The sequence below is a fragment of the Blastomyces dermatitidis genome (assembly GCF_000003525.1).
Source record: "Blastomyces dermatitidis ER-3 genomic scaffold supercont1.15, whole genome shotgun sequence".
Classification (NCBI taxonomy): domain Eukaryota; kingdom Fungi; phylum Ascomycota; class Eurotiomycetes; order Onygenales; family Ajellomycetaceae; genus Blastomyces; species Blastomyces dermatitidis.
This window is the reverse complement of record NW_025544788.1, coordinates 292,835-314,778: the sequence shown is the minus strand read 5'-3', so window position 1 is coordinate 314,778 and position 21,944 is coordinate 292,835. Positions and strand designations below refer to the sequence as shown.

Below are 21,944 nucleotides of genomic sequence, written 5' to 3'. Positions count from 1 at the left end.
AAATAGAGAGGATGGTGGTCAGGATGTATCTGCTAAGTCTGGCGCATTTGGAACTACCAGCCATGATTGGGTGCCCATGGCACAAAGACTGTTTTACAAGCAGTCATTCAAAGTGATGGGTTGAGAAGTGATGTGGAGAGGAAGATTAATGGTATGTTCATGTACCTACCCGTGCGCGATTTTTACGTAAAGAGTCACGCAGGGATTGATTGAATCCCCTTCCAATTTGGTAGGCTACAGCGCTAATTTGAGCTTAAAATGTATCTTTCATTTTGAAATTAAAGTACTGTCTGTCGCATGCTTTGGAAGAGGCAGAAGACCCGTGGGAACCCGTGCAACGCAATCCGACAGCTTCGCCATGAACAGCTCGAGCGGGATCTGTTTCTTGCGCGAAAGAATGCAAGTTTGAAAAGTGGCAGTCGAGGGATGCAGGCGAGGAAATATCTGAAAGCGGTCGAAGATAAGGTTGCTGAATCCGCTAGAAACCTTGTACGTGGGCAGTTGGCCTCCTGGGATCTTTCTATTATATGATGATGAATAGATGAAGGAATAGATTGACTCAGAAGAAGCCAGGCTAGAGCGGAATCGGGAAGCAAGCGAGCCTTCCGGAATTCAGGAAGAAACACAGGAAGCTGTAGATCTCCTGGACAGATTACAATGTCAATATGAAGCAGTATGTTGATTGTAGAAGGCCAGTATTTTTGGCAGGTGATGTTAACTACGGACCATCCGCAGATGAAAATCACAGATATTGAGGCAGAGGCACGTCGTCGGGTTCTTCTAGGCCTCGGGTTTAAAGAATCCTCCTTTGAGTAGCCATTCGAGTCACTCTCTGGCGGTTGGCGGATGCGTTGCATGCTTGCCGGAAATTTGATCCAGAAAGCGGATATTTTGATTCTTGATGAACCTACCAATTTTCTCGATTTGTTGGGAATCGTCTGGCTGGAAAATTATCTCGCCCATCTACGGACAGTAGATGACGATAGGACTGTGGTGCTCGTGTCTCATGATCGAGATTTCCTCAACAATATGTGCGAGGAAACCATTGTCCTGAAAGATCAGACCCTTTCATACTTCAGGGGAAATCTTTCGGCATACGAGCAGGATTTAGGAGCTCAGAAACTTTACTGGGGCCGTATGAAAGAAGCGCAGGATTGCCAAGTCGCGCACATGGAAGCGACCATTCGGGACAATATCAAACTGGGCAAGAAGACTAGCGTTGACAACAAACTTCGAATGGCGAAATCTCGCCAGAAGAAAGTGGATGAAAGGATGGGTGTGCAGGTGAGCGGCAAGGGGACAAGATTTAAACTGAATCGTGACCGCGTGGGGTTTCATGATTCCATGAGAGATGAAATAGATGTTCCACAAGATGAAAAGGGGGTGTCGATTAGTATTCCAAATCCACAGCAACTGAGATCCCCGGGACCTCTAGTCTCATTGGAATCTATCCATTTCCGTTACAAGCCCCGGGGTGACCTTATCCTTAATGGTTATCGACCTGGTAATCCACATGGGAGACCGAGTTGGAATCATAGGCCTAAACGGGAGTGGGAAAACGACCCTACTCAAGGTCCTTGTGGGATCAATGCGACAGTCGCAGGGCACCGTGACTCGCCATCCTAGAGCAACTATCGGATACTATTCGCAACACTCGACGGATGAACTCAAAGCAATTGGTCGAACTGAACCGGTGCTAACTGCGCTTTCATTATTGTCCCGGGACGCTAACAGGAGCCCTGGGGAGGGTGAAGTGCGTGGATTATTGAGTTCACTAGGCCTGGCAGGAAGGACCGCATCAGATGTCCCTATCACACAGCTATCAGGAGGGCAGCTGGTTAGTATGTTCCTTTCATTTCAAGTTCCGAGCTCAGCCCTGGTGCCAAACCAGATTATTTCTCATAAACCTTTGTTTATACGGGTACGCCTAGCACTGGCCAGGATACTCTGGAATCTGCCACACCTATTAGTCCTGGATGAGATCACCACGCATCTTAATTTCTACACTGTTATCGCACTAGTGGAAGACCTTTCATCTTTCAATGGTGCTATACTCATCGTTTCCCACGATCGATACTTGATCCGGGGCGTTGTTGAGGGGAAGCGAAACGCGGCGGGGCAAGATAGAGATGCGAATATGACTATGAAGCCAGACGATGACGATTTGGGGCGGCACGATGTGTACGTTTTAAGGCGAGGGAAGCTGCATCGACAGGATAATGGCGTGGAACAGTTTGAGAAGAGTCTGCAGAAGCAGGTACAAAAGATGCTCACAGAGAGTTAATGCAGATCTAAAGGAACATTCTTTTATGAAATACCTCGCTGGGTAATAGTTTTCTGTAAGTTTTTTTGTTCATCTGATTTTCTCCTTTAATAATATTAAGAAGTATTTATAAGAGCTTATATAGAAGCTGGATACTTTAAAATATCAGCTTACAGATATGGGAAAGTTGATAGTAGACTTACAATATCAGAAGAGAAGGATTTCAGCAAAACTTACGCATTTAGAACGTCTCTGATAGGCACATAACTTGCAAGAGAGCGCAAATTCCAGAGGCAGTTAAGGCTTATGACCCCCTTTGTCACCATACTTGTGGGGCTGGCTAATCGTAGCAGTAAGGCCCAAAAAATACACCATTCGAGTCTCATGAATGAAGGTCCAGCTCCATCCTCTTTTCATCGCTGAAAGTTCAAGTCGGAATGGTGGATTTTTGTGGAAGAGACAGGTTGGATACATCCGAACTGTTCATCAGCCCAGGCGTCGCACTCGTTGTCGTCCTCATCGTCCGCTGCATAGGTTTCCTCTCGGGGTTCTGAGTACCGGTCACTAATTCAAGTAATAGACATTTGAATGAGGTGTGCCGGACTCTAATTTATCTGAAGTGGGCAACCTCCTTGCTTCTCACAGCTTTCAACCTGGAGGAATCTCAAGGATGCACACTAAATTCCGTGGTTGCGTTAGATGCTGGGGGATTAGCATTTTGATATGGCTCAATCAATATACATCTGATACCACTCTACTCCTTTCCTTAGATGATTGTCAAGAGGTGGTTTTGTCTGTTGACTTGCAATAAAAAACCCTGATCTCAAAGATACAGTCATATCTTATTTTCTTGATCTGCAGGCTTTTGGCTCTACTGCATCAAAATCTAATTGAGCATGATTTGGTCAGTGTTCCTTGGAACTAGTTATCTTCTCAAGGCTATCAGAAGGTAAAGATGAGGAGCAGGAGTCAGAAGAACATTTTCAACATTGGGTTGAGCAAGCACTCTCTTATGTGCGCGGGTGGGATTGGAAGAAGCCTCAGGAGCTGAGGTACCTGGAGATTACTGAGAGCCTTATTCGAGACTGCAGCCAGGTCACAACAATAAATAACAGACGGCAAATGATCATGATGAACGATTTAAAAACGTAAGCTATGTTTTTTATATAATATTATGTATCAGTATTCGTTTTTTAAAAATTAAACCAGTGATGTACTGTACATTATTTTTGTTAGAGTAGGTAAGCTAGAGTATGGTGTGTAGATCTTCTATATCTCGTATGATCGTATGATATGCACGTATATACGGAGTATACATAGTGAACTCTCCGTATAAAGTTAATAAAAATACCAATTACATGACACATTTATATTTGCTTATTCCCTGATTCAAAGTTGTTCTTTGATTGTTTTTATTTGAATACACTGAGATTTAAATAGTAGTGTGGTGTTGAGCTTGCCTGCGGAAGCTCACACTGCCAATGCCTTGTTTTGGTGCCCTGGTTCCTGTTACAAAATTTTAATCCCACGCGCAGGAAGCCTTGACATTCCCATAACTTTTGCCTTAATGTCAAGGACTCAGGGTCGAGCGCAGCAGTGACACTTGCCCTATTACTGCTTGATTAGTTTATTCATCCTCATTTTTTGGATACCCAGTAATGGGACAGGTAAGAAGCGTGAAGCCCAGCCCCAATGTTCGCAGTTTAGAAGTAGCGCGTTGCGCTTAGGTACCTTGTTTACTTCCGCTGCTGCCGCTATTCTTCTGCTGTTGCAATGGTTGGTGCGATGAATGGGTTAGTGAACATGCTCAACAAGATGAGAACATGTCCGGCTCTGTACCGGCCTTGCGTGGTGCTGGGCGCGGGTTTGGCGCAAAGGGAAGTGAAAAGCATCTAGGTTGCATTCGGCATCAACCATCTGTGGTTCCGGGCATGACGGTTTTGAAAATGTAGGGAACATGAGTTTATGCTCCGGTTTGCTCTCGTTCTCTGGCTCGGAGGCAGTCTCGAGTGGTTTTTCATGGTTCCACAACTGGGAACATTCATCATTCAATTTATCATTCCAGAAGCACTGCTCAATCAAGCCATTGCTTCTTCATGATGTCCTCTGTTAATCCAATGGGTATCCTGGTCCATTTGTGAGCACTTTTAGAATCCGATCAGGCATCATCCTCAATCCAGGGAGAAAAAATAGATTGTAAGAAAGCGCTGCTGTATAAGCTACCCTATGAAGCGAAATCGCTGTTCTCTATGTTATTGCTGCTGGTTGAGGATAGGACCTGAAATATGAGATGGTGAACTGTGCAATTCATGAAAGTTGTGAGATCGTGCGGAATCACTGAATTCCATTTGTTTGGGCAGGTTGACGAGGGTTCACATCGAGTTCCAGTAGCACTCTATGTGTTCTAGCAAACCCAATTGCCTTGAAGAGCGCCTGAACAAAGGTCATTTGACGAGTAGTAGTAGTTTTGACCAAACAGAGGTCAGAAAGAGACGTTGTTGGTCGCTTGACGTAGATGAAGGAAGGATAGAGTCGATAAATAGCTTCATAGGGGTGAGATAGATGGGAAGATTCTTTTCAATCTGGATATGGGTTGACGTTTCAAAAAGGTGCGACTTGAACGGATGGTTCGTCCGGGTATTCCAGAAGGCATTATTTTGCCTTTCTGCCCCGTGTCTCCACGTCTCGCACGATCTCGAGTTCCTTGAGAGAACACTTCAGGAGAGCGTCACCAGAACACCTCCTCGTCCCCCCCAATTTCCCTCCACACCAATGGCGTGCAGACGGGGACTGCGAACGTAGGCGCCGGATTGATATATTCGACCTTGGAGAGATGATGTCTGTCGCCAGGTGTACAGCGTACTCCGTAGTTATCTCGTCAAGGCAAGCACGTTCATTGGGTCCAGCGCGTAAAGGTTTTTCCGGGGCCCTTCCGACCAGGCACCAGCCCGTATTTGGTTGGCTGTTAACAGTACATCACATGTTGCTGCTGATTGTGTCTATATATCTGGGCTTCTATTCTCCGCCAGACCGAGTGAAGTATTTCTTGTTCATTTCCTGTATCTATCTGCCAGTCACCCAGACCTTTTTCCGCAAGGTCTATATTTACATGCGCGTAAGCGGACAAGAGGGGGTCAAGTAGTCCAGTGAACTGCGGCCCTTAAAAGAAATACAATCACTTACCGTCTCCTCAACCCGCTAGCTCTGTTTTCTATTCATTCATCTCCAGCTTCTTAAATATTTCCCTTGGATTTTCATGCCTCTTTTCTCTCTTATCAGTTTGTTCCATTTTGTAAAAGTGGAAAAGCAACATTATCAGCTCCTCTATCACCTTGTATTGTGCACCACCCCCTGAATTGTCCCCAACCTTGTATTGCACCAAGGCAAGCTAAAAATGCACCTTCTAAACTTGCCCCCGGAACTCTTACAATCCATCTTCGACTATTCCTCCGTCACCAACTGTCTCCAGGCAGCTTACTCCTGCCACACGCTCTTTGCAGTTCTCTCAAGTTATCGGAAGGGGCTTTTGTACCAACTGTCCCAACTGCCCTCTCCTCTCAGCACCCTCAGTACCATCAACGTTACCGCCAGCAGTAGTGGTAGCAATAGCGGCAATGACCTCGCTACTAAAAGCACAGCAGAGCTCTTCCTCCTGCTCCGGAGACGAGCAGCCCAGCAGCTCCGCGGGGCCAATTTCCACGCCAACCAAAGCGTATATACGTTTGGTGAGGACATTCCCAAAATTGACACCCTAGCATCTGCCATAGGGCCCAACCACAGAGATCCGAATGTAGCGTTAGTGCAGAAGGGTGTACCAAAGGTTTTCCTGTATTTTGTTTCTGGGGGTCAAATGCTACCTCGGGGTGTGCTGGAGCCCATCTTCGTATGTCCAGGGAATGTGGAGGTGATTAAGGTAATTTTTGGCGAAGAAGGGAATATGATTTCTGTATTGCAGAGATTTACGCCTTTTCCGGGGGCAAAGCAGGGAGAGAAGGGGACGCAGGGGGTTGCCGAAAATCGAACGGGCAATGGGGATGGGAAGACGACAAGATATAAACACCCCTTTGAAGAGGAGGCGATGAGGCCGTACCAGGAAGAAAGCACGCAGCTCGTGCATTACCATCGCAGCAAGCCGGGGTCGAGATATTCGCGCGTGACGATTTCTGCGTTTCCGGGTCAAGATGAGTATCGCCCGTTGGCGATTGCTGTAGATGATCAGCACTTGGTGGCTATATCATGGCAGCACAAGCAGGATCTTGACAGGCGCATGATTATTCTCCATGCAACGCATGGAGATGAGACTGCAGAGGACATGGAACTCGCATGTAAGTGCTTAAAGATGAAATTTTGGAGGGGTCGACCCACCCCCCTTCTATAAATCCTCTTTTTTTTTTTTTTTTTTTTTTTTTTTTACAGGTAAATCATTAACATATCTTTCGCAGACCAAGTCTACAACGACAATATAATCATCGACGAAGATGGAACCATGCCCTACGACAACCGCTACCAACGGCCGCGAAACGTAGGGCGTATCGAACCCATAATTCAAATGGCCTTCAACGACAACGCCACCCAGCTACTCTACTACCACCCTTCCTCAACCATATACGGCCACTTCCAACGCATCGAGGTGGAAGCCGGCAGCATGACAAACACAAGCGGCTTCCTCCGTAACTCGTGCTGGGTAAAATACTACGACACCAACATCGACGACGTGCAAGAAGACGACCTAAAATTCACCATCGCCATCCCCTTCTTCAGCACGCATGAGACGCGCTCCCACGACCCGACCCGTGAGCTCTGCCACTGGAAATACCTAGCCCTCGGCACCGCGATAGACAAACACGGCGAACTCGTCGCATGCATCCTCATGTCAGAAGCGCAATGCCGCGCCTCCCACTGCTTGCACATCGAGAACCTCGACCGTGGCCGGCGCTTTGACAACTGGCGCGTCGTTGCGCGGCTGGCCGGGTATAGCACAAGCATGAACTCGTTGCCGGGAATCGTGGCAGCATCACCACGTGCGACGCGTCTGGCGATTGCGAATTGGAAGACCATTACGGTGTGGCCTTTGGATCCGCGGGCGATTATTGAGCGGAATGCGGATGGTGTGTACCCTGAGAGCATGATTGATGTCGGGGTCACGGGTGCGGTGTTGTTAGAGCCCGTGGTGTTGGAGAGCGAGGCCGTGTGTTTCAGGTTGCGGTTCGGGGAGACGGAGGACGAGATTGTTTCATTGACAGATCGCGGGGTTATGAGGTGGGAAATTAGGGCGGGGGCAGTGGGGAGGAAGGAAGGGGTTGTTTTGAAGATTCCGAATGGTGCTGTGGGGAATGAGGAGGACAGCGACGAAGAGGGTGAGGACGGGAAGAGGGCGAAGAGGAGGAAGAGGGAGGGGCCGGGATCCGACGTGGACATGGATGAGGAGGGGATCTTTCTGTATGAAGGTGATGGAGAGGCGGAGAATGAGGATGAGATGGGTGACGAAAGGGATGAGGAGATGCAAGATGATGATACCGATAATGAGATGGATGTGCAATAATGCCCCTGAAATGGAACGGGGCGTCATACGTTGGTACTTGAGGATGAGCGGAAACTTGGAAAAAGGCGGAGGATTGCTGCGTTTGCGCCTTTTTTTAAATTTTTAAATTTTAATTTGCGCTGTTTTCCAGGATTTAGGCCATTTATCAAGTCAATTTTTTCACGAAGTTGATTGTTAGAGCCTGGTAAGGATGACATTCTTCACGAAGCGTGTTCGTTTTCAGTGCAACATCGCATGCCGATATATGTATATCTCGAGAGAGCGTAGATCACGAGAATCTGTAAATTACGCTATGCATATTTAGAAGAAAGAACAGTAAACGCAGATTATGGGTGTGCGGAGTTTTCAAGATTCTTTGCCGAGATACGCAACCAGAAAATCCATATTTATCTATTAGAAGCATGATCGAATTGTACAACCACAGTGTTCATATATGTACTCCGTATGTTATATGGAAAATACTGTCACGGTGGATCATCCCATCCATCCATTAAAATCCAATCGGCAATTGTCCTCTCTCTAACTCCCCTCTGCACTTCCCGTAAGTGCCAAGAAACCAATAATCCCGAGAACCCACCAGTATCTATTTTAAATTGGACACGACGAGAAAAATTAGTAAAGCAATATCCAATGTTATCTAACATTAAACAAAAATGCACACACACACATGAAGATTAACAGAACGGATCATATGTATGTGCAGTACTTACTTCTGGAACAAGGACTTCTCGACAACTTCCTCAGGCGCAGTGCCGTCCGGACTCAATACGACGGGGCGATTGAGATGCGGGCTGGGGCTGGGGGTTGAGCGGACGAACTCGACCCTGAGAGGACCCGCTCCAGCTTCCTCCCCATTTCCCGTTCCCGGCGAAGAGGAAGACTTGCTCTTCTTCGTTGTCTTAGAGTCCGGACTGGGCGCCGGAGGCGATGCGAAAGAAGAGATGGCGGCGTGGTAGACGTGATTGTTTTGATCGAGGTGGAGGGTTAGGGTTTGCGGGGTGTTCGTGAAGAGGGCGAGGGACGAGAGGGTTCCCACCCATTGTTTGTTTGGGTCATTGCTTTTGTTATCGTCGGGATTGGCGTATAGGCCGATGCGGAGGAGGTCTGCTTGTTTGTCGATGTTCTTGTCGCCGGCGTCGTTTAGGGGTTGGGGAGGAGGGGTGTAGGAGTTGATTGTGGATTGGAGGGTGGAGGGGTCGTAGGAGATTTGCGCCAGTGGTAAGGGCTTGGAGGAGGTGGAGGAGAGCGGCCAGTAGAAGATATCGGCGGATAGGGGTGCGGCGGAGTCGGAGGCGGAAGCGGAGGAGAGGGCGGAGAGCGAGAGGAGGGAGAGGAGGGAGAGGGATGATGGGAGGTGCATTGCTAGGTTGTGTGGGACTGCCTGTGTGCAGTGTATGTAGAGATATGTATCTATTGGGATATCATACCATATAATACTTCGAGCTGTTGAGGCTAATTGAATATTTGTGATTTCCTGTCGCAATCACATTCGCTGGCAATAGTAATGTATTGAGGAAGTTGAGGCTGAGGTTGATGAGCTTGACCGGAAAGAAGCTCTATTGCCAAGCATTTGTTGACAGCTTTCTTTTTCTTTCTTTTTCTTTTTTTTCTTTTTTTCTAGATATCATCAGAATAACAAGTAACTGATACAGACCAATATGTCATCAGCATATTCAGTAATAACAGAAGAAAAAGAGAGAGAGAACAGAAGAGAGAGAGAGAAAGATCATATGACCTGACAATCTGATGTTCTACATTCATCTTTCTCTCTCTCAAGGGTTATTCAACGTGGAAGAGCGCATTTCCCGAACGGTCAAAGATGGATAGATAACACTAAAAATAAGAATAAGACCACAAGGTTTAATATCCGGCATGGATCATCTGAAGTTACTCTGAAGAGACTCTCCAAATGTGCTTTTCGACCGATAAAAGCATATAAAAGCGGAGTTTTGCATGGCCGGCCGGTCTGACTCTGGATGATAACCTCTAGACTGGACTGACGGTCTATCATAGATACACATCAAGCGGAGAAGCAGCGAAAGGAAAAAAGGCTGTTTGACGTTATCTCAGCCTCTCTTCCTCAATGTACACTGCTAAAGTAGATATACAAGATGATATGATGTTGCTGATGCAGCGTCAAGAGCTCTTACTAACTATATAAGTGCACCTACATGCAAATGTACATGTACAGGACATGTAATGTTACATTGTTCAAAACATAAGAGTTAACTATATGATGAACAGCATTACTGTTCAATGAAGACCCCCTCTCTTCATGACTTCGAAATTAGAGGTTAAAAAATAGTCCCAATTAGACAACACTACATGTTTTGCCTACGTTACCACATCTAGGTACTTACACGCGCTATATAGTTATACAGAATCATGCCCAAAAGGACGGGGAACACGATGGGAATAGAAATGAACATGGACGCACAAGGTGGAAGAAATACTGAGGACGGCGAAAAAGGAGTTTAAAAGGAATTTGGTGTAGGTTACCCACTGGGCGTGTGAATCCATGTCAGGTGTAAAATTCCGACTCCCGTCCCGTGAATGATCCACATCCTCCATATCATAGCTCGGTTGGCGTAAGGACACTGACTCAAGCCAGGCGGGACAAGGGCATGGAGAAAGCCGGATTCCGCCATTGTTTCTTAATACTTCCCTTTCGGGAAGCTAGCCACAGGTGACAAAATGCCATGCATGATCTCCTCCCGACTCCGTCGTCCTGGTTTACCTCCCACCAACTCCAAAAAGGTAATATTTGCCACGCTAAACTACCGCATCTCCGTTGTTTTACTTGAAGAATTTCTGTAAACTAATCTCCTTGTCGTCGTGCTTGTTGAGAACCTTGGCCGTCGCCAGGTCGAAATCCTCCTGCGTAACATGTACACGGCGCTCACGCAAGGCGTACATGCCAGCCTCCGTACAGACGCCCTTGAGCTCGGCGCCGGAGCAGCCGTTCATCTTCTCGGCGATTTTCGTTAGGTTGATGCCGCGAGTTAGGTTCATAGATCTGGAGTGGATGCGTAGGATGTCTGCGCGAGCTTCGACACTGCAGTTGAATCGGAGGGTTAGTTGTGGGTATCTACATGGGGGGAGAGTACAGTGTGAAACATACGTGGGTGGTGGGAATTCAATCTTTCTGTCGATTCTCCCAGGTCGAAGGAGCGCGGGGTCGAGGATATCAAGACGATTGGTAGCCATAATTATTTTAATGTTCTTCGTAGGTTCGAACCCGTCCAGTTGATTCAGGAGTTCTAACATGGTGCGTTGGACCTCAGAGTCTCCTCCACTGCTGCCTTCCACACGACTGGATCCGATACTGTCGATCTCGTCCATGAAAATGATACTAGGAGCATGCTCGCGAGCCATAATGAACAACTCTCGGACCATTCTGCTGCCTTCGCCGATATACTTCTGTACCAACTCCGAACCACTCACCCGAATGAATTTGCAATCCGCGTGATGTGCCACTGCTCGTGCAAGTAGAGTTTTTCCGGTACCTGGGGGCCCATATAAGAGCACGCCCTTTGGCTGCGCAATGCCTAGCGACTCGAAGAGTTCTGGGTGATTGAGGCCGAGCTCGATGACTTCTTTGATTTCTTTGATTTGTTGGTCCAGGCCACCGATCATATCGTAGGTACTGTCAGGGACTTTCTCGACCATCATGAGAGAGACGAGGGGGTCAACTGATGATGGAAGCATCTTTTCGAGCTTGTATGAATCTGAGAGAAGTGACACTCGCTTCCCTACTGTGAGCTTGGAGATATCGACATTATCCGCGATATCGACAACTGGACAATATCATTAGCTGTGTTCTGGCGATTCTATTCCAGCTTGAATGGGTCAAAACTTACCATACTTCCCTTCTGGATGCACCTTGACCAGCACTTTCTTAGTACCCATAACCTTGACCACTTCACCGACGTAAGATCCCGGTTGTTGTAGCAGGCCTAGCTCTTCCCGTAGCAGCCTTACTCTCGAGTTGTAGTCGTTCCGCTGTGCTTCAAGTCGCCTCAGGACAGCTTGCCCCTGGATTATTTCGAGCTTCATGCTCTCTATCTTGTTGCGAAAGTAAGTATCGAGCGCCATGGTTGTGTATGGATCTAGGGTTGGAGGCGGGAATTGGAAGTAGAGAGGTTGCGGGTTTGGATTGCTCCTGATGGGGATTTCGGTAGATTAACGTGGCAATAGGAGGGATACGGAAACCCAGCTGTGGTGAGGGGTTTGAACTGGTATCGGACGAACAGATATGTATGGAAGCAGAATAGGATGATGGCTCCTAGCTATTAGGTAGCTATGGTGTATCGTCACTGTCTGCCGTTTGTTTCTCTCTGTTCTCATTGCTGCGAAGGGCGACTGAAGCTTTGGGGTTAAACAGTTAGCGTGTTAGTCATCATCGGGCCCGGTAGGGTAGGACCACGCGTTTTGCCCTGTTTGCTGCGTTTGCTGTGTTTGGCAGCGGTCAGGCGGCTCTGTTTTAAGCTCTCTTATTTACATCTTGAATCAAGTCAACAACTGCAGATGACTTGACCAGCAGCCAACGGACTTGGTCTGATATCTCCGCCGATTCCGCTGCTAACTAGATCACCAGCAATCTTCCTCCTGTGCTGGTGAGGAGGTTTGTGGCCTCCGTTCCTGCCGGACTGGTTAAACCCCCGGACTGGTTAAACCCCCGGACTACACCCAGATAGCTTCGTTTTAAGAGCTTTAGCTAGCCCATGTTATATCTCAGCTTTGATTATTCACTGCTACAAAAATAAGCTAGAGTAATATATTGTTCATCGATAGTTCACTTTCACCCTGATATGAAGTTTCGCCGCAATCACTCTTGGAAAAGCCCTTTCCTGCGCTGCCAGAGCTCTCCCAATTGCCCCAAAACAGACCGGTGATTCTCGCTCCATCTTTTCAACACCATGGCGTCCCCCGATGGCCAAGGTCCTCAGGATCAGCCACGGTCTACGCCAACCTCGTCGTCATCGTCGTCAACGTCGTCAACGAGTATTCCCATTATCCCAATAAGGCAAGCTTCTCAGGCGTCACCAGCTACCCCGCGGGGAGGCGCTAGGCCGGTGGAACCGCAGTCCAGGAAAACCTATGGTTAGAAAACTGTTCAGAAATTATTAATATACTTAAAAAAACTTCATTTCAATAGCTAAGATACTCTCAGGGACAATCGACTCGCAAGATACTAGTGGTCTCGAATCTCGTCCTGAAGAGACCCCTCTAACGACATACGAGCCTATCCGAGCTCCTCCCACCGCGGCGCAATCGTCGGATCGAACACCCAAAAAGCCCCCAACCCTACGCAGAACCTCTACCAAACCATATAGAGGCCAGGAATTTTCGGTAGATGATGACCCAAGGGAATATGAGGAAGACAATGCCCTTTATAGACACGCCTCCGGGAGGTCGACTGCGTCACTACGTCGAAGGGGTCCTCATATACAGCAATCTGTTCTCCAGCGTGTTGATTCGAGGGATGAAGGTTCCGATGATATATCACCGGCTGAATCCAGTGGACGCCTAGGTGGTCGGGGAGAACACTCTGCGCTCAACATGAGCGTTGACGGTGATGACGATTCTCGTAGCGATGTGAGTGATGCGGAAAGCTTCACGCTCAAGGACCGTCAACAAGCCATCAATGAGACCCATCCGTTTGGTATAAGGATTTGGAAACCTGCTCTTTACAAAAAGTTCCGGTCTGTTGAAAAGACTGCAGAGGGAGATATCCATTCAGTGCCTGGAGAGCGAGTTAGCAATTGGCTCTCCCTGACCAATTTTCTATGGTCCATCATTTTCGGTTGGTGGCTGGCACTGGCTAGCCTTCTTGGCGCCGCCGCCTGCTTCCTCTTTGGTTTTTCGCCTGATGCTCGGGCTTATGGGAAAGTGTTTTCCCACCTGTCTCTTTATCTTCTCTACCCCTTTGGATCCTTTGTCCGACTCGAATCCGATGAGAACTACGCAGACGAAGATGAAGGTGAAGGTCGGAGTATCAGCGAGTATGAGCAATGGCAGAGCGGTGACCTTGAACATGGAAGACTTTTCTTTGGCCCCGTTCCTGGCAGATCTTTGGTAGGACGCCGCAGAAACAGCCTTGACTCAGCTAGTGAACATGATAGCCTCCTGGGAAGGACAGGGAGAGGATCCCAGGATGAAAGTTCTTCAAGGAACAAAAGGCGCTTTTTCGGTCGCGGAGAGTGGACTGTTGGAAGAGTCATATTTTATACTTGGTTCTACTTCGTGGTCGGTCCGTTGATGCTTCTTGTGTCCCTTGTCTGCTGGATGATGGTTTTCTGGATCCCTATGGGCAGAGTCACTCTCATTTTATTCTACCATCTTCGACGCCACCCTCTAGCACTCTCATTCCATTCAGATTCAACCTACACTCGGTCTCCATCTCGACCCTCTTCTTCGATATTACTTTGTACCTACCGCGCCGCCGGCTATAAGTATTGGAAATATACCATTGATGGAACCAATATCTTCTTCATTAACCTTCTTGCCATCGTCCTGTTCACTATTCTAGATTATTACGTTCTGCACAGGATGCTGAACGTAAAATCAGGGATAACTCATCCGGGCTTGATATTTTCGTTGGCCCTAGTCTCCATCATCCCTCTGGCATATTTCATCGGGCAAGCTGTTGCATCCATTTCAGCTCAATCATCAATGGGATTAGGTGCTGCTGTGAATGCCTTCTTTTCGACTGTGGTCGAGGTATATCTTTATTGCATTGCTCTGACAGAAGGCAAAGCCCAGCTCGTGGAAGGGAGTATTATTGGGAGTATTTTCACGGGTATCCTCTTTCTTCCTGGACTGTCAATGTGTTTTGGTGCCATTAGACGCAAAACCCAACGGTTCAATGTTAAATCTGCCGGAGTTACGTCGACAATGCTACTATTCGCTGTTATCGCTGCATTTGGCCCTACCCTTTTTTATCAAGTTTATGGGACTGTAAGTATTTCTTTTCCACTGCCACGTCGCGCATTCCACCATTGCTTAGCGCTTACCCATTTTATGAATAGCATGAATTAAAGTGCATGTCCTGTACCACTACTGGCTTGGGGGGAGAAAGGGACTGCCGCCGGTGCTACTTCTCAGAAATACCTGAGATCCATGACAAATTTTTCCTTCAGGCTGTGCAGCCGTACTCCTGGTTTGCTGCCGTTCTGCTTTTCTTGTCCTACGTAATCGGGCTCTGGTTTACTTTGAGGACCCATGCTGCTGTTATCTGGGCTAGCGAGCCCGAGGAGAAAAAGGCTCTACACATGGCAACGCACCCACATACCCCACATCTCGTGCCACAAGAATCCAGTGGCTCCATCGGAAAGTCCAAACAGCCTACGTCCGCTAACGGGCAACAGGAAGGTCATGGAAGTACTCATCATCGAAGGGGATCTGTTCGAGATTCTCCGCTGTACACTCGCATTCTGGGTCAGTCATTGAAATATGTTGGCCTGGCACCGAGATCGAACGAGGGTAATTCGGAGCAACGTCCAAACCAATCCGGAAACGAAAATATTACTCCTCGCTGTATTCCTCCCAAGAACCATGATACCATAGGTGCAACCATGTCCCTACCTGGCCTATCGGAAGAACAGAATGAAATCTTTGTCCGTAAGGTCGCGGAGGTAGCTGCCACTGCCGCTGCTGTGGCAGTCCATGATGTTTCAGCCCGACCAAGAAGACCACCAATTGTCTCTCACACCTCTGAGCATGCCCTGAACAAACCCGTTGGCGGATCCGGCGTACTCGTCCCTGAAGATGGGGAGGAAGCCGGGCTGTTTGCTGAAGCACACGTTTCTGTGGGTGGCCACGACGCGCCAAATTGGAGCAAGTTGAAGAGCTCTGTCATTCTTCTAGGCGCCACGTTGCTATACGCGGTCATCGCTGAGATATTGGTAAATACAGTTGATAGTGTGCTGGACAACTTTGATATCGATGAGAAATTTCTGGGTATTACACTCTTTGCGCTGGTCCCGAATACTACGGAGTTCTTGGTATGTGATTCTCTTTCTCTTTCTATTTTTTTCTATGGTATTTGTGTTGAAATGGAGTGGAGAAGCAAAAACCTCTAATATCTTTGTCAAAAGAATGCCATATCATTCGCCATGAACGGAAACATAGCTCTATCGATGGAGATCGGTTCCGCATATGCCCTCCAAGTGTGCCTTCTGCAGATACCCGCAGTGGTGTTATTCAGCGCCATATACGCCCAATTCATAGACCCAAAGGAGCTCCTACAGCACTCTTTCAAGTACGTTCTATCCATTCACTTGGCGGTATTTTTTTCTTAAGGTGAGACAAAAGCACTAACCCCCTTTGTTATTTAAACACAGTCTCATATTCCCGCAATGGGACATGATCACCGTCATCCTCTGCGTCTTCCTTCTATCATACATGTACGGCGAGGGAAAGAGTAACTACTTCAAAGGTTCCATCCTGGTCCTCACATACCTGTTTGTGATTGCCGGCTTCTATCTCTCTGCCTTTAACGATATAAACGCCATGCGCGTTGATCCCGTTGATAGCTTGGCAATGGGGCAGAGTGCTGTGTTTCGGACGGTGGGCAGGGGGAAGGGAGGAAGGGCTTATTAACGATGCTATCCTTCAAGATTCGCCTCTGTCTTTCTCGAAAGGGGCTCTGATGACTGGCTTTTACCGACTAGGAATATGGGGAGGTAGAAGATTTTGGGTTAATGACTGAAATGGGTAGGTAAAGGTGTGATTTATTTTATTATTATTAATATGCGGCGATTGTGCCATGTTATGACAGTCATGGATCTTGCGAGTGATACAGTTATTGGGCATCGTTTTGATAGCTGAAATATTGTATCTACGTCATCTCCTGATACCTTGGGGCCTGCTTTTTTTTTTTTTTTTCAGCTTTTCACGTCTGTTGTCTCTGTTGCTTCTGTACACGTATGTATCACATACATGAGGTTCTGATTCTCTCCTGTGTTGCGGCTGTTTTTTTCCTGGTCATCATCTGTATACCCTATCCCGGCCGTTTTCCCCCCTTTTTCTTGTTTGGTTCTAGCTTCATAAATTAAAAACAATCCTGGCATGAGACGTGGAGTGGTAGCAAGGGAGACAGGAGAAGGAAAGGAAGAGGGAGTGAATATGAAATATATACTTATGTATTTTCCTATTAGTTTTATTTTGGCTCCATTTCATTGACGGCTCTGCCATTAGAATGAATTGGCTTTGGCAATGAATATCTATCAGCAAACTTGCTTTCTGTATTATAGTATTATAGTAAAGCAGTAGTTATTAACGATCTAGCCCCTCTGTCTTCTTCGATTGAAGGGGTTATTTTCTAGATTTCTTTCAATATAAAAGAGACTCAAGGTAGCATGCATGCATGGAAAGGGACGGAAAGAGGGGAGAAAGAAACAAAGCCAAACAGGACATCACAAGGCGCATGAAAATGGAGATATATGAAAGGTGTGGAAATCGACCACAGCCATTAACTTTTTGAATCATTCTGGATAAAGGGTGTATGGAAAGAAAAAGAGGAAGACCCTATTGGGCATCCTGTCTAAAAATTGAAATTACTTACCACCGTCACTTCAACTAACTCTTCCGTTCCCCTCCTTTCTCCACTCAGAAACCCACCTCTATCAAACTCCCCCTGATGGAAATACCCACTCAATTCTTCCCCCACCCCTCAATAACCGCATCCACATCCTTTCTATACTCTTGCTGCTTATAACACTGCTCCAAAAACACCTTGTACTTCACCTCCAGCAGCTTCTTCTCATACTCATCCGTGCTCGGTTTCACCATCTTCCCCGGCTTGCTCATCCGGTCCATGATATCCCACAAATCCTCCGTCTTGCCATTCTCATCTGCACTGGCCGCTTTGGCACCCAACATCGCCGCCCCATGACACACAGCGGCATGGACGTAGCGGGGGATAAGCACGGGCATCCCGCACGCTGACGCGATCAGTTTCATCAGGATGTCGTTCTGGCATTGGGAGCCGGACATGAAGATCGAGGTGATGCTGTGGCCGGCTTTGTTCATCGTTTCGATGATTTGCTTTGTTTGCAGCGCGATGAATTCGAGGGTTGCGTAGTAGTACAGCGCGAGGCCGCTGACGGATTTATCGCTTGAGAGGCCGATGACGGAGCCGGACATGGTGGGGTCGGCGATTGGAGAGCGGTTGCCAAAGAGGTCGCCGTAGAAGAAGAAGTGGCGGCCCAGATAGGAGATTGAGGGTGCTTGGCTGTCCGCGACCATCTCCTTGAGATGCTCGTTGAGATAATCGTAGATGTTTGTGTGATAGGATTCGGAGACGGAGAGCGCTTGGTTGAAGGCAGGATGTGTTTCGATGACATGTTTGAGCAGTTCACCTGTGGCGGATTGGCCGCCTTCGGCCATCCAAAATCCTGGGATGATGGTGTCACGGTACGGGCCCCAGACACCAGGGACGAAGACTGGGTTTGGTGACATGGCGAGATGGCAGGTTGATGTGCCCGCAACCGCAGCAAGGCGGCTAAAAGCTTGCGATCTATCGTTTTTGGCTGCATCGGAGCTCAGCTGGTCAGACCCAAGCTGAACTTTGGCACCAACGGTGCCGATCCAGCCCGCATATGCGTCAATGACACCGCTTCCTACAGCGATTCCAGCGGGCAAGCCCAGCTCTGAGGCTGCTTTGTCACAGAGAGTGCCGACGAGTTCTCCAGCAGAGAGGTATTCTCCATTCTGTATTGTGCGATTAGTTATACATCTTTGATTTCAGTATATCATGTAGGAGATGTTATTAAGTCGTTGGAGATGAGGTATACAAACTAACCTGGCCATTGACACCCCCAATGCGCTTGAAGTTATCCTCAGTCAACTCCTCCAAACCAATCTCATTCAGAAAATCAGGTTGCCACCCCTTGACGCTTCCGTCAACGCCCACAGGGACATATCCCTGCTTACAGACAACGCTACAGAAGCTCCTCTTCTCGTTGCCTGTAGCTAGATGTGTCAAGGCGTCCGTCAAATCGTAGAATTTACAACGGTCGAAGAGCTCCTTTGGCATGTTATTCTTGAGCCACAGTACCTTGGGGATCTCCATTTCAATGGACATCTTACCCCCGACATAGCGGAGCAGGTTGTGACCGGTGGCATTGATTTTCTCAGTCTCTTTGACTGGGCGATGGTCGAGCCAGAGAATGATATTGCGGTCTGTGTCGAAGTTGGGGCCTGTGACGGATACGGGTTCGTCATCATCATGGGAAAACACTGCTAGAGAGCAGGTGGCATCAAAACCAATGCCGCGGATTGAGGCTGGGTTGATATTGTGTTGGCTTATAGCGCGCTGCACTGAGATACAGATGCAGCGCCAGATATCAGTTGTAGATTGCTCCTGGATGCATTTTGTTAGCATTCGATTACACATATAGAATAACATGGAAAAGGGGGAATTATATATATAAGTAAATATAGATCTGAGGTATCTAACAAAGGAATCAAACGACCTACATAGTACCCCTGTTGTGGTTGCCACAAGCCAATATTTTCCGAAGCCAAGCCCACAATGTCGCCCTTGTTATCGATAATGCAGGCCCTAGCGCTACCGGTGCCGACATCGATGCCGATATAGTGGTCCATCTGCGGGGAGATCTCGTTTCGGGGATCCATGGAAGCTTGCCTGGACATCTGGCGCGAAGGGCGACGATATGGGAGTGAAGTCATGATGGGAGTAAGAAGGGCGGGGGGGGGGAAGAGGGGGGGTATTTCAGTCCCTGTTTTTATACGCCTGTGTGTTTTCGCGATACCTATCTACGCCGGCCCTGATCCTCGAGCAAAGCTGCACTGTAGGCTTTGCTTACGACGATGAAGAGGCAAGGCGTCCAGCAGACCTGACTTTCTTTGAAACTGGATTGGACTGGGGCTGGACCGGACTGGATCGCAGCTGTGAAGGAGCACGCGGCACGACAGGTCTAGAACGTCTCCCCCGGATTGGTCTGTCGGATGACCATCAGACAAGAGTTGTTAGTTTCTTATTCGTGTCTTTTTTTAGGAGGGGAGGCACTTATCAAAGAAGGGGATTGAATTCATGTCGGGGAATTGGGGGAGCATGTTGAGGGGAAGAAGAGGAGAGCAGGATGAGATATTCCGATATGCGATTGGCAGGCAAAGGTTCTCACATATTATACCACGAGATCTGATAGATCCAAGAACCAGACAATTTACTTGGGAATTAAATTAAATATCCCACGACCTGTGCAGCAAGGAGTAGTTGTTGCTGCTTCGTCTCCAACACGGCTATGCTTGGTATAGATGCGAGAAGATATGCGTTGTCTGGTTTGATAAAGGGGGGAGTAGTACAACAACAGGCAATCAATACTTTTTGCTTTTGCTGTTGCTTTTCACTTTCAATAAAAAGGAAGTACAATCAACTAAGTTACGAAAGATAGAAAAGGCTTTATCTATTTTATTTTACAGTGCGCTGGCTCGTACTCATCCTTACTACGCTTCGACTGACGTATTTATGTGATGAACCGGTTCGGTTCCATGTTCGCCCTGGACCGACCCAGATATGGGAAAACTAGAAAAATGGAGTTAGAAATGTACCCACATCCATCCGGCCACTCAAAGGCACCGCGGGATGCCACAAATCTCATCCAGGAACTCTGAGCTGTGGGTTCGCCGGCAAGGAATCTTGGAGCCGTGGATCATGCTATCCCAACCGAACCGCCCAGCTAAAAGCAAGAAAGGCGATGGTTGATAACCGCTGCGCTTGTGTTGGTAATCGGACTGCAGTTAAACTATATTAGTCAGTGGAGGGGGAGATGTTTGCGCGAGATATATACTCCCTATATTAAGTGCAATTCATCCTAGCGATATGGCTGTTTTGAGAACGTTGAAGACGGCCACGAAGCTCTCGAGATGAGAATGATGGTTCCCCCCACACCCACACAAGCCTAGTTGTCACCGCCCAGGACGTATAACTATATAAATACGTCAAGCCCTAACAACTCCAGAGGAACTATAGTTAGGCTATGGCAGCTCCAATAATCAAGTCATCGAGAGATCTCCAACCAAGCAGTGGAGAGCTTCATTGGCTCTGTCTCACCGCTTTTCGTCCTTCTTGAAAGCCGGGAGCTTTATTATCAGGCCGGTTAGCGCATGGATATTGATATGGGAGTGGGACTTGAGCTTTCAGACAAGCCCAATTGCTTGCTGGGCTGATATTAATAATAGGCTATCAAGTCTGCAGAATGCATGGATTCGGGAACAGTGTATTATTTCCAAATAAATATTGTTCTCATTACGTTTAACTAAATAACTCGTGGTTATACGGGGGGGTCCTTGGTGGCGTTATAACCTACCTGTGTTAGTATGTAACCACCAGTTAGTTGAATAGCTAATCTTGTTATATTTCAAAGCAACATCGCTTTGCAGTTAAACTGCCCCTAGGTTCTGAAAATGGCGAATCTTACTCAAATCGATTGCGATATCATTGCAAAACACCTTTTTATAAAGCTCTCTAGATTCTCTATGAGATATTCTTGAAGATGCAGAGCATTCTTACAGCCCGCATCTAACCTCCTATGATGGTTCTGTCGATATTCCTAACTCAGGTTTGTCAGAAGGCAATATATCAAGCTTTCTTGGCACTTTGATCGTTGCAAGAATCGGCTTTCAATCTTTCCTCTCAAATAGGCAATCGCGATCTGGCTTCGAACATCTTTTCCCTCTTTAAATGTGTCCGGCAGGAAGACTTCAGTTATGAAGACTAGTTACCGCATACTGTCACAGCTCGTTATTCGAGAGGCGTGTGCTAAAACAGGATATAGGACAGATAGTTCATTGATATCCCTGGGTTCTACAAAGCCTTCTTTGGAGAGGTGACAGATCTTGAGCACATTGCTGATACAGTTCTTAAGAACTGCACGCAGGGCGATACTCCGCAATATCACAAGAAGGATGGCTGGAAGGAATGGCCTGAGGATGCAAATGAGCAAGATGTCTTGAAATGGCTTACCCAAAATGATAAACTCTGTTCACAGGCTATGCTGAGGAGTTGTTTCCGACCTTCAACATTCAATGAAGGTTATTGGTATAGCCTCATTGACCTCTATTAGGCTCCACAGCGAAAAGTAAGCTCAATATCAGCATTGTGGATGGTCT

General features: G+C 47.5%; 6 protein-coding genes across 6 annotated transcripts; 3 read left to right on the top strand and 3 right to left on the bottom strand.

The window, feature by feature from the left end:
- Window positions 1-127: 127 nt before the first annotated feature.
- Window positions 128-4,215, top strand: BDCG_09337 (ABC ATPase; the record flags this gene model as incomplete). The annotated part of the gene is made up of 7 exons (XM_045425120.1): window positions 128-489; window positions 554-673; window positions 817-1,383; window positions 1,436-2,257; window positions 3,173-3,411; window positions 3,920-4,039; window positions 4,062-4,215. The coding sequence occupies exons 1-7, from the start codon at window positions 298-300 to the stop codon at window positions 4,213-4,215; spliced, it is 2,214 nt and encodes a 737-aa protein (XP_045273683.1). The 5' UTR covers window positions 128-297.
- An 802-nt stretch (window positions 4,216-5,017) lies between these two features.
- BDCG_09336 (F-box domain-containing protein) lies at window positions 5,018-8,285 on the top strand. Its single transcript, XM_045425119.1, has 2 exons — window positions 5,018-6,588; window positions 6,706-8,285. The coding sequence occupies exons 1-2, from the start codon at window positions 5,658-5,660 to the stop codon at window positions 7,803-7,805; spliced, it is 2,031 nt and encodes a 676-aa protein (XP_045273682.1). The 5' UTR covers window positions 5,018-5,657; the 3' UTR covers window positions 7,806-8,285.
- Window positions 8,286-8,324: 39 nt separating this feature from the next.
- Window positions 8,325-9,165, bottom strand: BDCG_09335 (uncharacterized protein; the record flags this gene model as incomplete). Its single annotated transcript, XM_045425118.1, has 2 exons — window positions 8,325-8,388; window positions 8,516-9,165. 2 exons carry the CDS (start codon window positions 9,163-9,165, stop codon window positions 8,325-8,327), a joined length of 714 nt encoding a protein of 237 aa, XP_045273681.1.
- A 510-nt stretch (window positions 9,166-9,675) lies between these two features.
- On the bottom strand, window positions 9,676-12,163 carry BDCG_09334 (26S protease regulatory subunit 8). The gene is made up of 3 exons (XM_045425117.1): window positions 11,666-12,163; window positions 10,927-11,602; window positions 9,676-10,860 (listed from the first exon to the last, which is right to left on the bottom strand). The coding sequence occupies exons 1-3, from the start codon at window positions 11,898-11,900 to the stop codon at window positions 10,602-10,604; spliced, it is 1,170 nt and encodes a 389-aa protein (XP_045273680.1). The 5' UTR covers window positions 11,901-12,163; the 3' UTR covers window positions 9,676-10,601.
- A 154-nt stretch (window positions 12,164-12,317) lies between these two features.
- On the top strand, window positions 12,318-17,231 carry BDCG_09333 (Ca2+:H+ antiporter). Its single transcript, XM_045425116.1, has 5 exons — window positions 12,318-12,908; window positions 12,979-14,765; window positions 14,837-15,811; window positions 15,905-16,068; window positions 16,151-17,231. The coding sequence occupies exons 1-5, from the start codon at window positions 12,725-12,727 to the stop codon at window positions 16,407-16,409; spliced, it is 3,369 nt and encodes a 1,122-aa protein (XP_045273679.1). The 5' UTR covers window positions 12,318-12,724; the 3' UTR covers window positions 16,410-17,231.
- On the bottom strand, window positions 15,751-20,719 carry BDCG_09332 (FGGY-family carbohydrate kinase). The gene is made up of 5 exons (XM_045425115.1): window positions 19,958-20,719; window positions 19,290-19,774; window positions 18,613-19,173; window positions 16,948-18,521; window positions 15,751-16,847 (listed from the first exon to the last, which is right to left on the bottom strand). Exons 2-4 carry the CDS (start codon window positions 19,500-19,502, stop codon window positions 17,463-17,465), a joined length of 1,833 nt encoding a protein of 610 aa, XP_045273678.1. The 5' UTR covers window positions 19,503-19,774; window positions 19,958-20,719; the 3' UTR covers window positions 15,751-16,847; window positions 16,948-17,462.
- Between the last annotated feature and the right edge of the window lie 1,225 nt (window positions 20,720-21,944).

Bases quoted from the DNA above. Each gene is read 5' to 3' on its own strand.
- BDCG_09333 (XM_045425116.1), top strand. From the start codon at position 12,725: ATGGCGTCCCCCGATGGCCAAGGTCCTCAGGATCAGCCACGGTCTACG. The intron at 15,812-15,904 runs GTATGTGATTCT...CTTTGTCAAAAG, and splicing joins CGAATACTACGGAGTTCTTG to AATGCCATATCATTCGCCAT. The intron at 16,069-16,150 runs GTACGTTCTATC...ATTTAAACACAG, and splicing joins CTCCTACAGCACTCTTTCAA to TCTCATATTCCCGCAATGGG.
- BDCG_09334 (XM_045425117.1), bottom strand. From the start codon at position 11,900: ATGGCGCTCGATACTTACTTTCGCAACAAGATAGAGAGCATGAAGCTC. The intron at 11,603-11,665 runs GTAAGTTTTGAC...GATATTGTCCAG, and splicing joins GCATCCAGAAGGGAAGTATG to TTGTCGATATCGCGGATAAT. The intron at 10,861-10,926 runs GTATGTTTCACA...ATTCAACTGCAG, and splicing joins ATTGAATTCCCACCACCCAC to TGTCGAAGCTCGCGCAGACA.
- BDCG_09332 (XM_045425115.1), bottom strand. From the start codon at position 19,502: ATGACTTCACTCCCATATCGTCGCCCTTCGCGCCAGATGTCCAGGCAA. The intron at 19,174-19,289 runs GTAGGTCGTTTG...AAATGCATCCAG, and splicing joins AACCACAACAGGGGTACTAT to GAGCAATCTACAACTGATAT. The intron at 18,522-18,612 runs GTTAGTTTGTAT...CGCACAATACAG, and splicing joins TTGGGGGTGTCAATGGCCAG to AATGGAGAATACCTCTCTGC.
- BDCG_09336 (XM_045425119.1), top strand. From the start codon at position 5,658: ATGCACCTTCTAAACTTGCCCCCGGAACTCTTACAATCCATCTTCGAC. The intron at 6,589-6,705 runs GTAAGTGCTTAA...TATCTTTCGCAG, and splicing joins AGAGGACATGGAACTCGCAT to ACCAAGTCTACAACGACAAT.